Raw genomic sequence first — 21372 nt, 5'->3', positions numbered from 1 at the left:
CCCCCCCCCCCCCCCCCCCCCCCCCCCCCCCCCCCCCCCCCCCCCGCTGGTAGAGTATGGAGGAGAGGACCACAGTGGCCCAAGGGAGGGAGTGTGGCCAGGCGCTTTGCAGTCCACCTGGTCCCGAGATTGAGCCCAGGGAGTAGCACAGGTGAGGCGCGGGGGTATTTCCAGGATCAAGACTCTGACTGGTTTGAGGATGGAGCCCACATTGGTGGGGGTGGGGGAGGCACCCAGCTCGGTGGGGAGGCAGGCTTGGTGTACTCCCGAGGCCTTTCAGTGCACACAGGTGTGATTCTGAGTCTAGAACCATATGGGGAGGAAGGTGGAGATGGTGACTAAAAAATCAGCCCAGAGACAAATTTCTCTCTTCTGGTCCTTTGGCACAGAAATAGTTGTTAGTGAACACCGTGACTTCTTCGGGCTGTGTGTGTGGGTCCAACCTCTATCTCTTACTGCACCCCACAAAAGCCCTTTCCTATTCTGAAGATTTACTCTTTTTCAAGGAAACTCTCTGGTGAATGGATTGAAACTGTTTTGCCCTGTGGTTATGTCTTTTTGCAGCCCGAAGTATCAGGTGGACAGCTCAATTCTTTTTCTCGACCTTTCTCTAAGGCCTCTCTTCGGCGAGTTAGCCAGGCCACTCTTGTACCTGCCCATTTTATCCTGGTCCTCTCTGTGATGTCCTGGGTGTCACTGGTCCCCTGCTGCTGAGAATGCTCTCTTTTCCTTTGGAAGGCCTCAGGTGCGCAGAGCCAGCAGGGGATTAGGACAGGTGTTATTTCTTGAGGCTGGTATTTTGCAATCTATGTGTGTTGTGTTAAAGAGCCCAGATTGCATGGTTTTCACTTTTCTTCCTTGTACACAAATATACCTGGAAAAAACAAACAAACCTGTACTCTTTGACTCTTCATGGGACTGTTGCTTTCCTTTACCCAAAATTCCTTGACCTCCTGCTGGTTAGACTCTATCACACCCCACCCCTCTAAGTAAATGGGACAATTTGCGTGTCTCCTAAACATAAATGCCCCACATCTTCATCCTAACGTCTGTTTGGCTTTCTTTTAACCTCAGGACAGAGTTGCTTTGTACTCTTTCAAGTTTAATTTTTCTGCCTATATGGGTTTTTTTTAATCCATTTTTTTAAGGGCAGTTGCCACCTTCATTTCTATTCATCCTCTCCTTCATGAATAGAGGGACCAGTGATTGCTTTCCATCTTTTCCCAATGTAGGGCTTTCTTTTCATGTTTCTTCAGAAGAAATAGGTTTGACATTGTAGGGTGTAGTCTTTATTATAACCAAGATTAAAGATATAATCTGATTTTTTAAGGTGGGCTTTTTTTTTTAATGTTTATTTTGAAAAAGAGAACTTGCACACAAGTGAGGAAGGGGCAGAGAGAGAGAGAGAGAGAGAGAGAGAGAGATAATCCCAAACAGACTCTGCCATGCTGTAGGCCCAGAGCCCGCCTGGGGAGCTCAATCTCTCTACCTGATCTCTATCAGATCAGGACTTAAACTGAAAGCAAGAGTCTGACATTTAACCTACTGAGCCTGTCAGGTGCCCCAAGTTGGGCTTTTATTTTGATCCTGCTTACTCTTTTCCTAAAAGATAGGGTGGTTTGTATTCTGAAGCAAATACCTTTACATTAAATATACCATAATTTTGAGCTCCAATGTCTTTTTCTGTGTGTCTTTTTTTTTTTAACCTCCTACAGCTTGGAAGTTGCCTTACCTGTAAATATGTGTAGTCTTGTGTAAGTAAAGTAATACACATCATTATTAATCAACCTTTTAGGGAGATGGACTGTGAAGGAGGAGTGATTTTCTGTTTATCTCCAGGTTCTAGCCCATTGGTATAAGGTGTTAGATGAGCAGAAGAATTGGCACTACAGGCATTGAAACAATTCAGAACAAAGTATCAAAGTTTTTCTTTAATACTTCCCAAAGAGAAAGAAAGGCTTGGTGGGGGGTATTAAGCAACAAGAGAAGAATCTGTTGCTTCTTGCTACTGGAAAAAATCCAGTACATTTTTTCATTGGTCCATTGGAAAAAGAGAACATGAAAAGGAGAGGGTGAGGAGAAAAAAATAGTATTGGCCCAGAGGATACTATAAAGGGTAAAACATGAAAAACTTTACAAGACGCTAAAATTTTGCACAGTTGGAAGTAACGAAAAAAAAAATCAAACTTATTTTAACTTAAGAGTATGTGCAAGGGGCGCCTGGGTGGCGCAGTCGGTTAAGCGTCCGACTTCAGCCAGGTCACGATCTCACGGTCCGTGGGTTCGAGCCCCGCATCGGGCTCTGGGCTGATGGCTCAGAGCCTGGAGCCTGTTTCCGATTCTGTGTCTCCCTCTCTCTCTGCCCCTCCCCCGTTCATGCTCTGTCTCTCTCTGTCCCAAAAATTAAAAAAAAAAAAAGTATGTGCAACTCTTTTATGGACAGGTGCCAAGTATACAAAATATACGACAGAAGGAATGTTTAAAAAACGTCATACACATGATACACTTGAATTTAGATGCAGTAGCTCCCAGGGACCACTCCCAGGCAATAATTTCAAGACTAGTCCCTTTCTCCACCATCTCTCATCCTCCCCCACACACAGTGTTTTTGGACAAAGTAGACCTCTGTTCACCATGCATATATGTTGATACATTCAGTTTTCCTTTTTTGCAACACATTCTTTTGCTTGCAAGGTAAGCAATAGTAAACTCTCTAAAAATTCAGATTAGTGGGATTTATGCTTCCTTTGTTTCATACATTAATGGAATGGTCTACCTTCTACCAGTTCTAGGATCAATGATTCCATGTGGATTATAGCCTAGACATTGCTCTTGTGGAGAAAAGGTAGGACTAGATAAACATCTAAAAACTGCAGCTCCTTGGGGGAAGGGAGGATACTGATAAAGGATGCTGTAGAGGTGAGGCATACATATCTCAGTCCTTTATATTGTGCATACACACAAATTCGTTTTTAAGTAATTCACGGTACTTAGGGAGAGAATGTCCCAAGTCAGGCTTCATCTTTTATTCATAGTGCTTCTAATTTCCATGGTTGATGTTAATGTGGATAAGATAAAAGGGGGAGAATGAACCAGGTACAAATTAGCTCACTAAGCATTGGCTGCAAATGAAGGAAACTAAAAGATGAAAGGTCTCCAAATTAAATTACAGGCGCAACAGGCAATCTGTGTTCAATTATTTCTCCCTGGTAGCTGGAGTACTGCTTTCTTCTTCCATACAGCTAACTAATTTTCAGCCTCCGCTCTCAACTGAGCTGTGCTGCCAGGAAAGAAATATTTGCATTACACAATGCTACATTAACATCCAAATTCATTTGCAAATGAAACTCAGTGTGAGCAGTAGCCCCAGAAACTGGACTGTCCATTGGAGGAGATGGAAAGGGTTTTTTTTTTTTCCAGGTTTCCAGTATCTCAGCAGCTACTCCCCCGCACATCCTGTGGCATTGATGGGGTTTTACACTACAGATTACAGGTAATCCTGCCTGCCTGAACGCCTTTCTCCATCTAACCCTCCGGAAAAGCTTATTTGTGAAGGATTTAAGCTACTTTAAGAAAAGTCTGCAGATAAATGTAACTCTGTATCCAGTCATTTTTTTTTTTATGTTTATTTATTTTTGAAAGAGAGAGAGTGTGTGTGTGAGCAGGGATTGGAGCAGAGAGACAGACACAGACACAGAATCTGAAGCAGGTTCCAGGCTCTGGGCTGTCAGCACAGAGTCCGATGCGGGGCTCGAACCCACAAACCGTGAGATCATGATCTGAGCTGAAGTCAGATGCTTAACAGACTGAGCTACCCAGGCGCCCCTCTAGTCATATTTTCAATAACACTATTGATCAGATTTCTGTTCTTTACTTGAAAACCTACCAGTCTTTCCTGAGTCTCAAGCTGATGCTCTCGGTTGAAGTTGCTTTCACCTTTGGAAATCAATTGAATCGAAAGGTTAAAAAACGGCACTTTCCAAGCATGAGAAAAAACTTTAAAACTTTTAACTTTAAATTTAATGAGGGAAGACTAGAAGACAGGCCGACTGTGAGACATTTAAGGGGCACGTGAAAGGACTCCTTTAATGAGAAGGCATCTTGAAGATGCATTTCTGGCAAGCAGTGAACTAAAGAGGCCCTTTGTTTCGATTTTTCTGTTGGGTGCTATTAAGCTATTTGTGTGTTGATCAGGTAGAGGAGTTGAGGTTTAATTTTCTGTCTTGTTCCTTTTCTGAAGCCTCAATATGCTCCCCTCTTTATATGCGGCTTATTGGAGCCACAATGCAAAAGATACTCAAATTTACAACGTTTGGCACTTCCCTCCCAAATAGTAAATTCTGCCTGTGTTTCCTGAAAGGAGATGAAAGATCTACTTTTTACTTTTACCTTTGATACAGTTGCTTAGTGTAGAGTAATTATCTTTTCCAAGTGAAAAAACCTAGAAGAATCTCTTAGATGTAGCAATAAAATGACTGTTTTTCCTGAAAGGCACCCTTTCAGTTTCATTTCTCCCCATCTAAAAGCATATTAGTAATCATGTTGTAAGTCTGATAAAACGTGAGAATTTTCTAAAACTGTATAAAACTACAGCCAATTTTCTTAGGCTGTCAATGTTAAATCTAAAGATTTTTCTGTATTCTCCCTGGGTTTACAGTACTTGAATTATGGTTATATTTTGAGTTTTCTATGAAGACCAGTTCTCATTTGGATTGATATTTTAATGGACCAGAAATAGCAATTTGGGTTTAAAAGACATTCTCTCTTCTGTCTCTTCCTATTGTCTTTTTCCATCCTTCTTTGTCCTCCAACCTACTTTTCACCGATTATCTTTCTTATGAATAGACATGAAGACATGTCTGGGTTATTGTTTGGTGCAATGAGTATGTGCCTTTTAAACATTTAGACTGTTGTCTCCTACTTCTTGGATACCATAGTGGGTGACTCCATTTTCTTCTGTCTACTCCACTTGCCCCTAAATTACAAGCTGGTAAATTTTCTCTTGTGTGAACAGTAATGGAATAGTAATTGCTTTTAAGGCATGCTAGAAAAGCAAAATAGAAGAACTAAAGTCAGTGGTGTTGTTCATTAACTATTCCAGGTGGTATTCAAGTAGTGCTTTTTTTTTTTTTTTTTTTGGTACAGAATTCAATAATGTTCAGATACGTCTATTCAAACGTTTTGAACTCTGATGAAATATTTGCTCAGTCTGTACAGTTAACACATTGTATACTTGATTTGCAATGCTGTTAAAGTATAAGTTTTGCACGGATCTCAAGTCCTCCCCCCAAAACACAAAGGTAGGTAGGTTTAGAACAGATTTTCAATTCACAGAAATAGGCTAAGATAATCCATTGTTCATGCCTTATAGTTCTTGTGCATACTTTAAATGTTAACATACTCTTTACCATGGATACAAGCAAAATATAGTTGACATCAATTGAGCACTTAACTATGGGCCAGGAACCACCCTTAGAGTTGTATGTGTTTTAACTCAAATTTGTTCCTCACAACAGCCCCTGAGGTGGTAGTATTCTGTTCCTATTTTCTTTTTTCATCCTTCTGCTGATATTTAGATCTGAGTATAGTACTTTGGAGACCACAGAGATTTTTAAAAGTGCAGCATGAATCTAATGTAGTCATTTGCTCTGGTATAATTGGTATTCCTATTTCATAGTTGAGTAGAAGTATCTGGAAGTAACTTGAAAAGGTCATGCAGCTCTTCAGAGACAGGATTTTGTTTTTGTTTTTTTTTTTAATTTTTTTTTCAACGTTTATTTATTTTTGGGACAGAGAGAGACAGAGCATGAACGGGGGAGGGGCAGAGAGAGAGGGAGACACAGAACCGGAAGCAGGCTCCAGGCTCTGAGCCATCAGCCCAGAGCCTGACGCGGGGCTCGAACTCACGGACCGCGAGATCGTGACCTGGCTGAAGTCGGACGCTTAACTGCGCCACCCAGGCGCCCCAAGAGACAGGATTTTGAACCCAAGTACCCTGGTTCTAGAGCCTGCACTTTTGACTGTTCTAAAGCTCATCTCATATAACATGTACAGTCAGATGGAAATTTGTCATTGTGGTAAGTAAAGCATTTGATGAACAGGAGTTTTCTAATATTGTTGCTGTCTCCTGCCACACTTAAACTCAGGTCTGTCTTCTTGGCCATATCACCTTATAATTTTCCCTTTTGATCTTTTTTCTCTAATATCATTTGATCCTAAGAAAATTTTATTTCACACTGTCTCATTTATAGACCATTTGATTTTTGTTTTTTATTAAAATTTTTTAATGTTTATTTATTTTTGAGAGAGAGAGAGAGAGACAGAGCATGAGCAGGGGAGGAGCAGAGAGAGAGGGAGACCCAGAATCTGAAGCAGGTTCTAGGCTCTGAGCGGTCAGCACAGAGCTAGACTCGGGACTTGAACTCAGGAACTTAGAGATCATGACCTGAGCTGAAGTCAGACACTTAACTGACTGAGCCACTCAGGTGCCCTACAGACCATATGATTTTTAAATTGTTTTTTTTTCAAATCAGGTGGAAACTGCTTAGTATATGAACTATAGTCTTGTATGTATGTGTGTATATATATATATTATATAATATGTGTGCTTTTTAACAAATGTATTCTTATGAACAAGAAAGAATTGATTCTGCAAGAAGATAAAACATTAAAATTAATATTTTCCTCTCACTTGATACGTATAGATCAGCTACTATAGCTACTGAGTGTATATCTTTACCGGACAGGCAGGATTGAACGGAAGAATAATTTGGGGATGGAATGGGGATTAGGGACAGTACTGACTTGTTTCACATGGGAGAAGCTGAGGACCTGAGTCCATTTGAGCTGAAGTTCATTTGGGAGACAACTACTTGCTGGCTGCTCTCCCACGGAGGCTGAGGTAGCTCCTCCCTGGAGCACAAAAACGTACTGGTAGAACCTTCAGCCAATGTGCTGGTGACACTGGCTATTGATGGCCCACACTGTCAGGTTCACCAAACTGCTCCTTGTTGATAGAAGGCTTACTTTTCTTTTTAAAAAAATGTTTATTTATTTTGAGAGAGAAAGAGAACATAAGTGGGGGAGGGGCAGAGAGAGAATCCCAAGCAGTCTTTGCACTGTTAGCACAGAGCCCGACACAGGGCTGGATCCCACGAACTGTGAGATCATGATCTGAGCTGGAATCAAGAGTTGGATACTTACCTGACTGAGCCACCCAGGCACCCCTAGAAGGCTTAATTTTCTTGTCTGATTTTTTTTTCTGGGATTAGGAATTTCCCTGGATTAAAAACAAAATGAATAAATCATTGGTTGACTCTTTTGCATGTTAGGAAAACCTTGGAGATGTCTGTGTTGAGGGGCGTGATCATATTCTCTCCCACAAGTCAGATTATGTGGTCTTTTCCTCAAAAGAATTTGAAACTCAGTAGTCCCTCCACCCCCCACCCAGCCACCCAATCAATCTCCTCTAGCAACGGAAGGAGAACTTTAAATAGTAATGTATGTTACTATTACTACTACAGGTAGAAACTAAGACTTGTTCCTTCAGTCTGAAAGGCAGGTATTTGTAAGTTGTATCTTCATCTCTCTCATGAAAGCTGAGTGTGCTATATGCCGAACGTTCTTCATTAACAGAGATCTCTGTATCTAAGATAATTGCGTATTAGCAGTAATGGTATAGCACTCTGCAAGTATCCTTCTACCTACTTGAGCTTAAGCATTACCGCATTCAGAAGAGACTTGAATATACTTAGAATTCCCTCTCCTCCACTTAACAAACATTAACTGAACGTCTACTGTGTCCACTTAACAAATGTGAATTGAACACCTATGTGCTAGGCACTGTGCTTTGTTAAGGCAGGGAGTAATACAGCTGTGAACAGAAAGCGTGCATCCCAGCCCTCACAGATCAAGTTTCTGGACTGAATGCACCCACTAAGATCTGTGCATGTTGAGAGAAATGCAGGTGCCTGGGAGTGTAAAACAGAGACGGCTAATGGAAAGTAGGTGGTGTGAGTGACTGTGGAGGAAGTGACATCTGAGCTGAGACCTGTAGGATGATGGATAGGGCCTAGTGGGTGACAGGGCATGGGGAAGAGGTCTCCAGGTGGAGGGAGCCATGGTTAAGAACCTGAGCAAAGAGGGTGTGTGAACATGCAGAGAACAGAAAGATGTCCTTGACTGCAAGGGACGAGCTGGAGCAGTTGGCAGCCACGTCCCCATCTCCCGCATATCAAGTGAGAGACTTAGTTCTAGGAGAAGAGTTACCATCCTCCCCAAGCCTGTCTTACGAAGAAAAGAAGTCTTCAGTTTTTGGTTTGTTCTTCTTTTAATGTAAATCTGTGGCTTTGAAAAGTGTGTGCAAAGCAGTGTATGGAGCATGTTTTAGTTTTTTCCTGTCCAGTTTTCAGATCACCCATCAGGCAAATCTTTGACCTTTAACTTTTTAAACAGATCTTTGATAAGGGCAAGGGAGTAAACTAGTAGAAAAACTATAAGTATTTGTACATCTAGTTGTACCAAGGCAGTGGTACTGTAGACTGTTGTGGATTCTTTATATAGTACCTAACCTCACATTATATAATGTAGTGTATGTTTTTCGTTTGACCGTTTCTTCCACTAGAATCTAAACTCCATAAAGGTAGCAATTTTCCTTTGCTTACTGTTGTATCTTTAGTGTTCAGAGCAGAGCCTACCATGTAGTAAATGCTCATTAAACATTTGTTGAATAAATGAATGAATTATAGGAAGCTTAGACGCTGAGGAACCCTCACAGAAGAGATCTGTTCCTAGAAAGGATCTCTGAACAGATTGTCAGACAACACTCTTGAAGTCTGTATTGTGTGTCCAGGATTATATTGAGCCTTTTAAGTAGTAACTTAAAGATAAATGTGGCCCCTATGCTGATTCTAAGAGCTTTCCTGCTAAAAAGGAGAGAGAGATCAGGTCCATGAATATTTGTGTATGTAGCAAAGCATTCCTGGCATTGCCCCTTCAAAGGGCAGGAGGTGTGTCAAGGTGCGTGTGAACCAGTTAAGTGTTAGGCCTCTTCACACTTAAGAAAGGCTGGAGGCTGGTGGGGAGCTCAGGTATAAACTTGGGAGTTAAACAGCCCCGTGTTCAAATCCAGCTTTGCCACTCAGTGCTTGCATGGTTTTGGCAAGAGCTGTCTGCCTCCTGTGAGTGCTGTAAGTACTGACCTATCGGCAAGTTGTAAGCGTTAGTTCTTTTTCCCTTGTTCTCTTCTCTGTGGGTGACTGCCCCAGTTGAGGGGTATATCACATAGCTGCTACACTGTTTTGTTGGTTAGATGCCTCTTAATACTGTTGCTGAGATCTGGACCATGTTTCTGGAGGCCTGGAGGGGAGGAGGACATACAGGTGTTTGACTTTCCCAAATTAGTCTGTGCCCAAGTGGAACTGCGTAAATTGGGTGTCTTAATTACACTACTGGGTGTTACAACAGTGATTAGAGGGACAAGAGTTAAATAGGGCTTGTCTACAAAGAGTCCTAGGAGGATGTGAGAGAGTAAAAAGCATCTAAAGGGTATTTTAGTTTGAGGGGAGGTGGAAGGCTGTTCTCCTGTGGGTTAGGAGGTCTGAGGCTGATTAATGTGTGTATGAAAGCTAGGAAGTTGGCCTACATGTAGCTCAGGGCAGGTCCTGGGTGTGATTTTTGTGTACTTTCAGTCCTGGTACCTGGCTTGGGCCCAAAGCATATTGCAGGACAGATTATTTCTGGCATGAATGATGGAATCAAAGAGATGGTCTGTTACAAAGGAAAGGGCAATTTAAAGGGAGGAATGCACTGAATCTATTTTTAAAGTACACAATTAGAAGCAATGGCTTGATTTTTAAGGTCATTTGCTGGGGGTGGGAAGGTTAGGAGAATTCCTCTTTCCAACACCTATTGCAGAAGGCAGAGGGGATCCCTTCTGACAGCATCACCTTGTGTGCCCAGCCCTCACCAGCCTTAACTGGGGACACTGAGCTGGCCTTCAACTGGTAATTCAACTGAGCTTGTTTCTTTTTTTCAAACATTTCTTACATTTTCATAAATAAAAACATTTTGAAGCTTATTTTCTGCCAGACTGGGGAATGTAGCAGTTGGAGCGGTGTGTGTATGTGTTTGTATATGTGTTAAACCACAGGATCCCCTGATTGCCTCCTTGCCTGTGAGTGCAGTGAGGACTGTCCGTGTTCTTTCTTCACAGACCGTGCACCCTCCGGGTCAGTCTCTTACAAGAATCCTGGTCACACCCAAGGGTCTGGTGCAGTGCTCCTTATCATTTTCTGTACATACAATTCCTAAAAGGGTATAGTAAAATTACACACTCTCAAGGATATTTTCAAATTGATGTCTAATTTTTTAAAATCACTTCAAGTGGTTGCAGAGCATGTGAGTTTTAGTGAATTATAAATACATTTGTTCATGAAAACTAATACATACAATGGATATTATAAATACTCTAACAGTTTTATATTAAACATTGTTTGATAAATATACTTTTTGGGGCACCTGGGTGGCTCAGTCAGTTAAGCATCTGACTTCGGCTCAGATCATGATCTCACAGCTTGTGGGTTCAAGCCCCATGTCGGGCTCTGTGCTGACAGTTCAGAACCTGCAGCCTGCTCCGGATTCTGTGTCTGCCTCTCTATCTTTCCCCCCGCTCATGCTCTTTCTCTCTCTCAAAAAAGAAGCATTAGAAAAATTACTTAATCAAAAACATACTTTTCAATAACATCTGGAAATTTTATTTTTTTCCTTTTTCTGTTTCCATTCTCTGTTAGAATTTATCTTAGCATAACATTTTGAGATTCAAAGTCCTTTTTTGAGCCTCTAGTCACACATATCTGCAGTAACAAAAATGATTATAGATGGAATTTAAATTTTTTTTAATGTTTGGTTTTTTTTGAGAGAGAGAGAGCACACACATGTAAGTGGGTGAGGGGCAGAGAGAGAGGGACAGCGGATCCAAAGCAGGCTCTGTGCTGACAGCAGTGAGCCGGGTGCAGGGCCCATACTCACAAACTGCCTGAGAGATGATGACGCGAGCTGAACTCCTATGCTCAACTGACTGAGCCACCCAGGCGCTCCTGGGATTTAAATTTAAAAAAAAATTCCTATGGTTATAACCCTCAGTCTTAAAAATTCCTTAAGACTGAGTCAACACTACAATTAGTAACAGTAAACAAGTAATCAAAACAATATAAATGTCATGCATATGAGTACATATCATTTTTATAAAATTGTTGTAATAACAAAACCATAAATGTTGCCAATTTGGATAATTAACTCATAAACATAAAAGCTGTGTTTATTGGAAATTGGTTTCTTAATGACATGGATGGGGCATTATGTTGTTGATAACTGTTCAGTGATGAATATTACTGATTGCTAGAAAGAGATGGAGTTTAGCATAATTATGTTCTCATTAGGTCAACCTTGTTTACGTAAAGAAGTAAATAAGATGGAAAGCATTTTTTCCTGTAGTGGTGTTCTTCAGTTTTTGAACTCTCAAGCTCGAAGCCAAAAACCATATGGTGATCTCTCAGCAATATATATATATATATATATATATATATATATATATGATGATCTATTGATGACTTTAGGTCTCTTTCAATTTTGTTGAAAGCAAATAATTAGAAACCTCTTGTCTTCCAAAGGGATTTATTACCCATTCTTTAGAGACTTTAACTTTCTCAATAATGACAATATTTCTAATTACCTTTGTTCAGTGCCCTAGAGGTTTGACCATGTTGGGACAGTACATTTAATATGATTCAGGATGGGTAGATGTTGGCCCTTTTCTGTGAAGTGGGAGAAAAGCAGAAGGAAGGAACCTGCCCCTCTACCCAAGAATTCAGGTGTAGGGAAGCAGGTGGGAACGCTGAGGGCCTGGGAATTTATTCCCTTAAAGCTATCTGCTCAGATATTCCATGGAGAGTCTTTATATATATTCAGGGACTATGCACCCCCCAGTCTGAAAAGTGAAGTTTTGGTAAAAAAGAACCCTAAGTTAGGAAGTGGAGAATGTGGAGTCCAGGGCTGGGTGAGCCCAAAGCCCTCATCCCTCACGACCTCAGGGGAATTTGACTAATGTTTTCTGATTGTTTGCTGTGCCATAGGCCCGACCCTAGACATTTGGATGTGTGCACTGCTGTTTAATTTTCAATGGTATCTATGAGGTGGCAACTATGATGACTATTTTACAAATGAGGAAAACCCTAGTATTCAGCTTCCTTACAGAGTCTGATACAAATGTATATAGTTGTTGTGAGATTTAAATGAATTGATCTACCTGTAAAGTGGGCAAATAGGGCAACTTCCCTATTCATTTGGACATCTGCTTCTATCAGAAGTTGATGGCCCCAGGAGCTGTGGAAAGGCTCCAGAAGGTAAAATGTCACAAACCCCAAGCCACCATGGCTGTACCAATCGTGACAGCCTTGGTGGCCTCAAGATGCTGCTGTCCAATGGGAATGAGAATTTAAGTATGGTCTATATGTGTATGTGTTGTTTATCATCTAAATAAACTTGGCATTGCAAGATTGAAATGCCAGTGTCATTTTTGAAGGTCAAGTGACAGTTTGGGGATATTTTTGTAACTTTGAAAAGTTCCTCAGCTACATCTGTTCACACTGGTGCAAATGCTAGAGACCTCTCTGGAGAGTCTTTTTCTGGGGTGGGGGTGGGGGTGCTGCAGCCTGGTTTGCAGAAAGTTCTATTACACACAGTCATCGGAGCTGGTGTTTGGGGCTCATGTCCTATTAATTGTTTTCATTTTTCTTGAATGGTTATATTTAACTGTTGGCCTATTACCTTTCTTTCCTGCTAGGCACACTAAAAAGACAGGCTCTGTGATTTTTAACTTTATGGTATTGTTTTCCTCTTTATTTAAGGATTTTTAAAAAGTTTTTATTTAAATTCCAGTTAGTTAACATATAGTGTAATATTAGTTTCAGATGTGCAATATAGTGATTCAGCACTTTCATACATCACCTGGTGCTTATCACAGCAAGTGCATTCCTTAATCCCCTTCACCTGTTGAACCCAGCCACCTCCCTCTCCCCCCCAACCCAGTTCCCATCTCTATAGTTAAGAGTCTGTTTCTTGGTTTGACTCTCATTTTTTCCCTTTTATTCATTTATTTGCTTCATAAATTCCACATATATGTGAAATCATATATTTGTCTTTCTCTGACTTATTTCACTTAGCATAATACTAGATAGCTCCATCCATGTCATTGCAAATGACAAGATTTCATTGTTTTATGGCTAATATTCCATCATTTATATATACCACATCTTATTTATCCATTCATCAGTCAATGGACATTTGGGCTCTTTCCATAATTTGGTTATTGTCGATAATGCTGCTGTAAACATTGGGGTGCATGTATCCCTTTGAATTAGTATTTTTGTATTTTTTGGGTAAATACTCAGTGCCATTGCTGAGTATATAGGTAGATCTATTTTTAATTTTTTGAGGAACCTCCATACTGTTTTCCAGAGTGCTAGACCAGTTTGCATTCCCACTGATGGTGCAAGAGTGTTCCCCTTTCTCCACATCCTCGCCAACACCTCTTATTTCTTGTGTTCATTTTAGCCATTCTGACAGGTGTGAAGTGATATATCATTGTGGTTTTGATTTGTATTTCCTGATGATAAGTGATGTAGAGCATCTTTTCATGTGTCTGTTGGCCATCAGTATGTCATCTTTGGAAAAATAACTATTCTTCTGCCCATTTTTAATGGTGTTGAGTTTTATAAGTTCTTTACATGTTTTGGATACTAACCCTTTGTCAGATCTATTATTTGCAAATATTGTATCCCATTCCAAAGGTTGCCTTTTACTTTATTGATTGTTTCCTTCATTATGCAAAAGGTTTTTATTTTGATGTAGTCCCAATAGCTTATTTTTGCTTTTGTTTCCCTTGCCTCAGGAGACATACCTAGAAGTTGCTATGGCCATTGTCAAAGAGGTTACTGCCTGTGTTCTTTTCTTGGATTTTCATGGTTTCCTCTATCACACTTTGGTCTTTAATCCGCTTTGAATTTATTTCTGTGTTGGTGTAATAAAGTGATCCAGTTTCATTCTTGTGCATGTTGCTGTCCAGTTTTCCCAATGTTGTTGAAGAGACTCTTCCCCATTGGATATTCTTTCCTGCTTTGTCAAAGGTTAATTGACCATATAGTTGTGGGTTCATTTCTGGGTTTTCTATCTTGTTCCATTGATCTATGTGTCTGTTTCTGTGCCAGTACCATACTGTCTTGACACTATAGCTTTGTGATATAACTTGAAGTCCAGAATTGTTATTCCTCCAGCTTTGCTGCTTTTTTTGAAGATTGCTTTGCTCTTTGGAGTCTTTTGTGGTTCCATACAGATTTTAGGATTGTTTGTTCTGGCTCTGTGAAAAATGCTGATGGTGTTTTGATATGGATTGCATTAAATGTGTAGATTGCTTTGGGTGGTACAGACATTTTAACAATATTCCAATCCATGAGCATGAAAGGTCTTTCCATTTCTTTTTGTCATCTTCAATTACTTTTATCATTGTTTTATAGTTTTCAGAATATAGATCTTTCACCTCTTTAGTTAGGTTTATTCCTAGGTATCTTGTTATTTTGGTGCAATTGTAAATGGGATTGATTTCTTAATTTCTCTTTCTGCTGCTTCAATATTGGTGTATAGAAATGCAAGATTTCTGTACGTGAATTTTGTATCCTGCTACCTTACTGAATTTGTTTATCAGTTCTAGCAGTTTTGGGGTGGAGTCTTTTGGGTTTTCTGTATAGAGTATCATGTCATCTGTATCATGTCATCTGCAAATAGTGAAAGTTTGACATCTTCCTTGCTGATTTGGATACTTTTTATTGTCTGATTGCATGGCTAGAACTTTATTAATATGTTAATAACAGTGGTGAGATTGGACATCACTGTCTTCTTCCTGACTGTAGAGGAAAAGCTTTTTTTCCCCACTGGGGATAATATTAGCTGTAGGTTTTTCATATGTGGCCTTTATTATGTTGAAGTATGTTCTCCCTAACCTACTTTATTGAGGATTTTTATTATGAATGGATGTTTTACTTTGTCAAATGCTTCTTCTTCATCTATTGAAATGATTATATGGTTCTTATTCTTTATTAATGTGATATATAACATTGATTGATTTGCAGATATCGAACCACCCTTGCAACACAGGAATAAATCCCAGTTGATTGTGGTGAATATATTTTTTTTATTGTTGGATTTGGTTTGCTAGTATTTTAATGAGCATTTTTGCTTCCATGTTCATCAGGGATATTGGCCTGTAACTTTCTTTTTTAAGTGGAGTTTTCATCTGGTTTTGGTATCAGGGTAATGCTGGACTCATAATGGATTTGAAAGTTTTCCTTTTTTTTATTTTTTGGAATAATTTGAGAAGAATAGGTATTAACTCTTCCTTAAATGCTTGGTAGAATTTGCCTGTGAATCCATCTGGCTCTGGACTTGTTTTTTGGGAGTCTTTTGGTTACTGATACAATTTCTTTGCTGGTTGTCAGTCTGTTCAAGTTTTCTATCTCTTCCTTTTTCACTTTTGGTGGTTTATATGTTTCTTAGAATTTATCCATTTCTTCCACATTGCCAATTTGTTGACATAAAGCTTTTGATGATATTCTCTTATGTGTTTGTATTTCTGTGGTGGTGTTTGTGATCTCTCCTTTCTTATTTGTGATTTTATTTATTTGTGTTCTTTCTCTTTTCAGTAAGTCTGGCTAGGGGTTTATCACTTTATTAATTTTTTGAAAGAACCAGCTACTGGTTTCATTCATCTGTTCTATTGGGTTTTTTTGTTTCTATATCATGTATTTCTGCTCTAATCTTTATTATTTCCTTCCTTCTGCTGGCTTTGGGCTTTGTTTGTAGTTATTTTTCTAGTTCCTTTAAGTGGAAGGTTAAGTTGTTTGAGATTTTTTCTTCCTGAGGTAGGACCAGATTGCTATCCACTTCCCTTTGAAGACAACTTTTTCTGTATCCCAAAGGTTTTGGATCACTGTGTTTGCATTTTCACTTGTTTCCATGTATTTTTTTTTTCTTCTTTGATTTTCTGGTTGACTCATTCATTGTTTAGTAGCCTGTTGTTTAGCCTCCATGTATTTGTGGTCTTTCCAATTTTTTTTCTTGTGGTTAACTTGTATTTTCATAGCATTGTAAGAAATGGTGCATGATATGATTTCACTCTTTGTATTTGTTGAGGCCTATTTTGTGATCTAATATATGATCTATTCTGGAGAATGTTTCATGTATACCTCAAAAGGATATGTTTTCTGCTGTTTTAGGTTGGATGTTCTGAATAGATCTGTTAAGTCCTTCTGGTCCAGTGTGTCATTCAAAGCCATTGTTTCCTTTTTACTTGTTGATTTTCTGTTTAGATGCCCATTGATTTAAGTGGGGTGTTAAAGTCCACTACTATTATTGTGTTATTATCAATTAGTTGCTTTATGTTTGTTATTGATTTGTATATTTGGGTGCCTTCATGTTGGGTGCATAAATATTTACAGTTGGATCTTGTTGGGTTGTCTATGATTATGTAGTGCTTTTGTGTCTTTATTTTAAAGTCTAGTTTGTCCAATATGAGAATTGTTACTCCAGCTTTCTTTTGACATCCATTTGCATGATAAATATTTCTCCACCCCCTAGATTTCAATCTGCAAGTGTCTTTAGGTTTAAAATGAGTCTCTTAAAGGCAGCATGTAGATGGATCTTGTTTGTTTTTTTTTTATTAATCCATTCTGACACCCTGTGTCTTTTGATTGGAGTATTTAGTCCATTTATAATCGAGTATTGATGGATATGTATTTATTGCCATTTTATTGTTTTGTTGTTTCTGGAGATTTTGTCTGATCCTTTTTGTCTTTGTCACTTTTGGTCTCCTTTGTACTCAAAAAAAGTTATCTTTAATGTTTTTTTGGGGGGGGGCCTGGTTTAGTGGTCATGAACTTCTTTATTATTTTTCTGGGGAACTCTTTATCTCTCCCTTTATTCTGAATGAGCCTTGCTGGCTAGAATATTCTTGCCTGCAGATTTTTCCCAGTCAGCACTTTGAATGTATCATGCCACTTCCTTCTGGCTTGCCAAGTTTCTCTTGAGAAATCTCCTGCCAGTTTTTCTCTTGAGAAAAATTTAGGGGTTTTCCCTTGTAAGTTAAGGATTTCTTTTCTCTTGCTGCTTTATAAGATTTTTTTATCACTATGTTTTGCAAATTTAATTGCAATATGTCTTGGTGTTGGCCTGCTTTCCTTGATTTTTGGTGGGACTTCTCTGTGCCTCCTGGATCTGAATGTCTGTTTCCTTCCCAGATTAGGTAAGTTTTATGCTACTATTTCTTGAAGTAAATTTTCTGCCCCCTTTCTCTCTCTCCTTCTTCTGTGACTCCTATAATATGAAAACTATTATGCTTGATGAAGTCACTGAATTCCCTAAGTCTATTCTCATGTTGCATAATTCTTTCTCTGTTTTGTTCAGCTTCATTCTTTTATGTTGTGTCTTCTAGGTCACTAATTCATTCCTCTGATACTCCCACTCTGCTGTTCATTGCATCAAGTCTGTTTCCAGTATCATTCACTGCATTCTTCATCTCTGATTCTTTTTTACCTCTTTTATCTCTGTGGTAATGGTCTTACTGATACTTTCTATTCTTTTTTCAAGTCCAGTGAGTATCCTTATGATTGTTTCTTTACATTCTCCATCAGACATGTTACTTGTATCTGTTTCTCTTAGAACTCTGGCTGTGGCTTATCTTGTTCTTTCATTTGGGATAAATTACTCTGTTGGCATTTTGTCCAGGTCTCTGCCTTTTTCTGTGTGTTAGAAAGCCAGTTATGTCTCTTGCTCCTGAAAGTAATGGCCTTATCAAGAAGAGGTCATGTAGCACCCAGGGCCTGGTGCTTGAAGAAATGTCTCTGGTGTGTGCTGCATGCACTCTGTTGTCGTGTTTTGGCTACTCTACCTATCCTTCAGGCCAGTCTTCTGCAGAGGCTCTCCTTGCCTGCTGTGGGCAGTGTTTGGTCCCTGGCCTGAATGTGGTGAGTTTTTTATTTATTTATTTATTTATTTTGAGAAAGATAGAGATTGTGCAAATGGGGGAGGGGCAGAGAGAGGGAGACAGAGAATCCCAAGCAGGCTCCACACTGTCAGCTTGGAGCCCAATGTGGGACTTGAACTCACGAAACCGTGAGATCATGACCCAAGCCTAAACCAAGAGTCAGATGCTTAACCAACTGAGCCACCCAGGTGCCCCCTGCCTTTTAAAAAAATTTTTTTATGTGGTGAGTTTTAAGTAGGCATGCTCTGGTGTGCTTGTGAAATGAGAAGTGACATGACTTCCACAAGGAATGAGGCCATGCAGAACTCTCTGGTTGGGAGACATAGTGTGGGCAGGGGTTTGTGCTGGTCTTCTGCGGGAAGCCCTCCCCACCCTACCGTGCTATGACTGAGGAAAACATGACTGAGAAGGTCTTTCCTACCTGAGCACAGGGGGTCAGGCTTAGTGTAAGCAAGTTAGGCAGCCAGTGTCTGCTCTGTGCTGCTTCCTGCAGGTGGCTCTGTGTGCTGAGGGGCAGAGGAAGGAAATGGCACCAGCCAACTCCTTTGTTCCCAGAGAGGGGTCTCTGAATCTGCCTCTTAGGGACATGGTCTGAGAAGAGCAAATAATCTTTCCACTCAGTGCCCCAGGAATTCTTCAAATGGCTGTTTCTATACCATGTGCTCCCAGGTTATTTGCCTAATGAGGGCTATCTCAGCAAGCCCATTGACTTCTAAATCTCCAGGCTTTAAGACCCACTGGTTGCAAGAACTCATGAAATTTAACCCCTCTTAGCCAATGGCTTTGGGGAAACATCTCCTTGTGTGTTACCCTGTGTGCTCCTCTCCCTCTCACCCTTTTCTATGACCATGGCTCCATTCCCTCTGTAGCACCTGGGATACCTTTCTCCCCTAAAGTACACAGCTCTGCACTTCCTACTTTTTTTGATGTGGCCTTTTCTCTCCCTTTAGTTGTGGAGTCTGTCAGGCCTCGGGTTGATTTCTCTGTTTGAGGATTTGAACAACAGAAATGTGGGGTGCCTGCGTGGCTCAGTTGGTTAAACATAGACTTCGGCTCAGGTCATTTCAGGGTTCATGAGTTCAAGTTCTGCATCGGGCTCTGGGGATAGCTCAGGGCCTGGAGCCTACCTCAGATTCTGTGTCTCCCTCTCTCTCTGTCCTCCCCTATTTGTGCTCTTTGTCTGTGTCTCTCTCAAAAATAAACATTAAAAAAATAAAAACATAAACAACTGTTAGGAAGTTGGGCGGTTGGTGCTTGTGGTTTCTGGGGGTGATAATAAGGTTTTTATAGCAATCCTGGGTTTCCTCTGAAAATCAGTTGATTGTCCTGTAGTTTCAAATCTAGGTGTTCATTTGGTTGGCTCTTGTAAATCCAGTGACATTTAAAAGTAAATGCCTATTCTTGGTTTCTTGTTATCTCTTATCCCTAAATGTGAAGGGAAATGGGAAAGAAGCAAAAATTGAATATACATAAAATTTACCGTTTTAACTATTTTTAAGTGTACTGTTCAGTGGCATTAGGTACATTCGCTTTATAAGCAACCATCGCCTCTGTCCATCTCCGGACATTCTGTGACATTCCAGAATGACAGTCTGTGTCATTCCAGACTGAAACTCTGTACCCATTAAATAATAAGTCCCCTTTTCTCCCTCCCTGGTAAACTATAATCTACTTTCCCTATGAATTGGACTATTCTAGATACCTTATATAAGGTAAAAATCATACAAAATTTGTCCTTTTGTGTCTCGCTTATTTCACTTAGCATAAAATGGTCAAGGTTCATCCACATTGTACAATGTATCAAAATTTCATGCCTTTTTTTGTGTGGGGGGGTTGGCGATTGTGAGTGCTTCTTGGAACGTTGTTGTATGGATATTCGTTTCTGCTTTCAATCCTTTTATATATATATAGACAAAAATGGAACTGCTGGATCATATGACAAGTCCATGTTTAATTTTTTGAGGAACTTATATACTGTTTTAGATAACAGCAGCACCATTTTACATTCCCACCAACAGAGGAAATGCAGGTTTGAATTACTCTAAATCCTAGTTAATGCCTGTTATTTTCTGTTTTTTTTCTTTTGTTTTTATAATAGCCATCCAATGGGCATGAAGTGGTATCTCATTGTGGTTTTGATTTGTGTTTTCCTAATGATTAGTGATGTTGACCATCTTTTCATGTGCTTGTTCACCATTTGTGTATATGTTTTGGAGAACTGTCTATTCAAGTTCTTTGCCCATTTTTAATTTAGTTGATTTGTGGGTTTTGTTGAGTTTTAGGAGTTCTTGATAAATTATGTATGTTAATCCTATATCAGATATGTGATTTTCAAATATGTTCTCCCATTCTTAGTGTTGCCTTTTTATTTTGTGTCCTTTGCCCTAAAGTTTTAAATTTTGACAAAGTTTATTATATTTTTTCTTTTGTTGCCTGTGTCCTAGCCAATAAGTTGTCACCAAATTTGTTGTCATAAAGCTTTTCCCCTATGTTTTCTTCTAGTAGTTGCATAATTTTAGCTCTAATATTTAGATAATTAATGTTAATCTGTTTTGAGTTAATTTTTGTACATAGTGTTAGGTAGGGGTTCATCTTAATTCTGCGTGTGAGTATATAGTTTTTCCCAACACCATTTGTGGAAAAGACTGTCCTTCCCTCATTGAATGATCTTGGCACTTTTGTCAAAAATGAATTGACTATACATGTGAGGGTTTATTTCTGGACTCTCTTTTCCATTAGTCTATATCTGTATGCCAATACCACTAGTTTGATTGCTATTGTTTTGTAGGAAATGTTTTAAACAGCCTTTCAACTTTATTCTCTTTCAAGATTGTTTGGGCTACTTGGGGTCCCTTGAGATTCCAAATTAATTTTAGGAAGGATTTTTCTATTTCTGCAAAAAAAAAATGTTGGGATTTTTATAGGGGTTGCATTAAATCTGCAAATTTTGGGCGGTAGTATTTGGCATTTTGACAATATTGTATTTCAGTCTGTGGACATGGGATGTCATTCCATTTATTCATGTTTTTAATTCCTTTCAGCAATGTTTTGTAGTATTCATTGTACAAATATTTTGCTTACTTGGTTAAGCTTATTCTTAATTTTATTCTTTTGATGCTACCTGTTAGGTAATAAATTAGTTTTGGTTTCTGTCCTAGATCTGAAAAAAATGCTACTTATATACTACTAATGGAACTGAGGGAAACTTTAGGTACACAGAGCTACATAAAAAGATCTTAAAAATATGATCGGTCATAGAAAAATGGGGAAAAATCTGTTCT

General features: G+C 39.4%; 1 protein-coding gene across 1 annotated transcript in view; it reads left to right on the top strand.

Moving 5' to 3' along the window:
• Positions 1-21372, top strand: part of B3GAT2 (beta-1,3-glucuronyltransferase 2) — a 96424-nt gene that overhangs the window by 1135 nt on the left and 73917 nt on the right. The window contains exon 2 of the mRNA XM_040473892.1: positions 18513-18535. Within this exon, the coding sequence (XP_040329826.1) occupies positions 18513-18535 (23 nt within the window). The remainder of the gene's footprint in view (positions 1-18512; positions 18536-21372) is intronic.

The sequence above is a fragment of the Herpailurus yagouaroundi genome, unplaced genomic scaffold (genome assembly GCF_014898765.1).
Source record: "Herpailurus yagouaroundi ecotype Mexico unplaced genomic scaffold, PumYag 139, whole genome shotgun sequence".
Lineage (NCBI taxonomy): Eukaryota > Metazoa > Chordata > Mammalia > Carnivora > Felidae > Herpailurus > Herpailurus yagouaroundi.
Note: the sequence above shows the minus strand (reverse complement) of the source record. Positions and strands in the feature narration are given on the sequence as shown.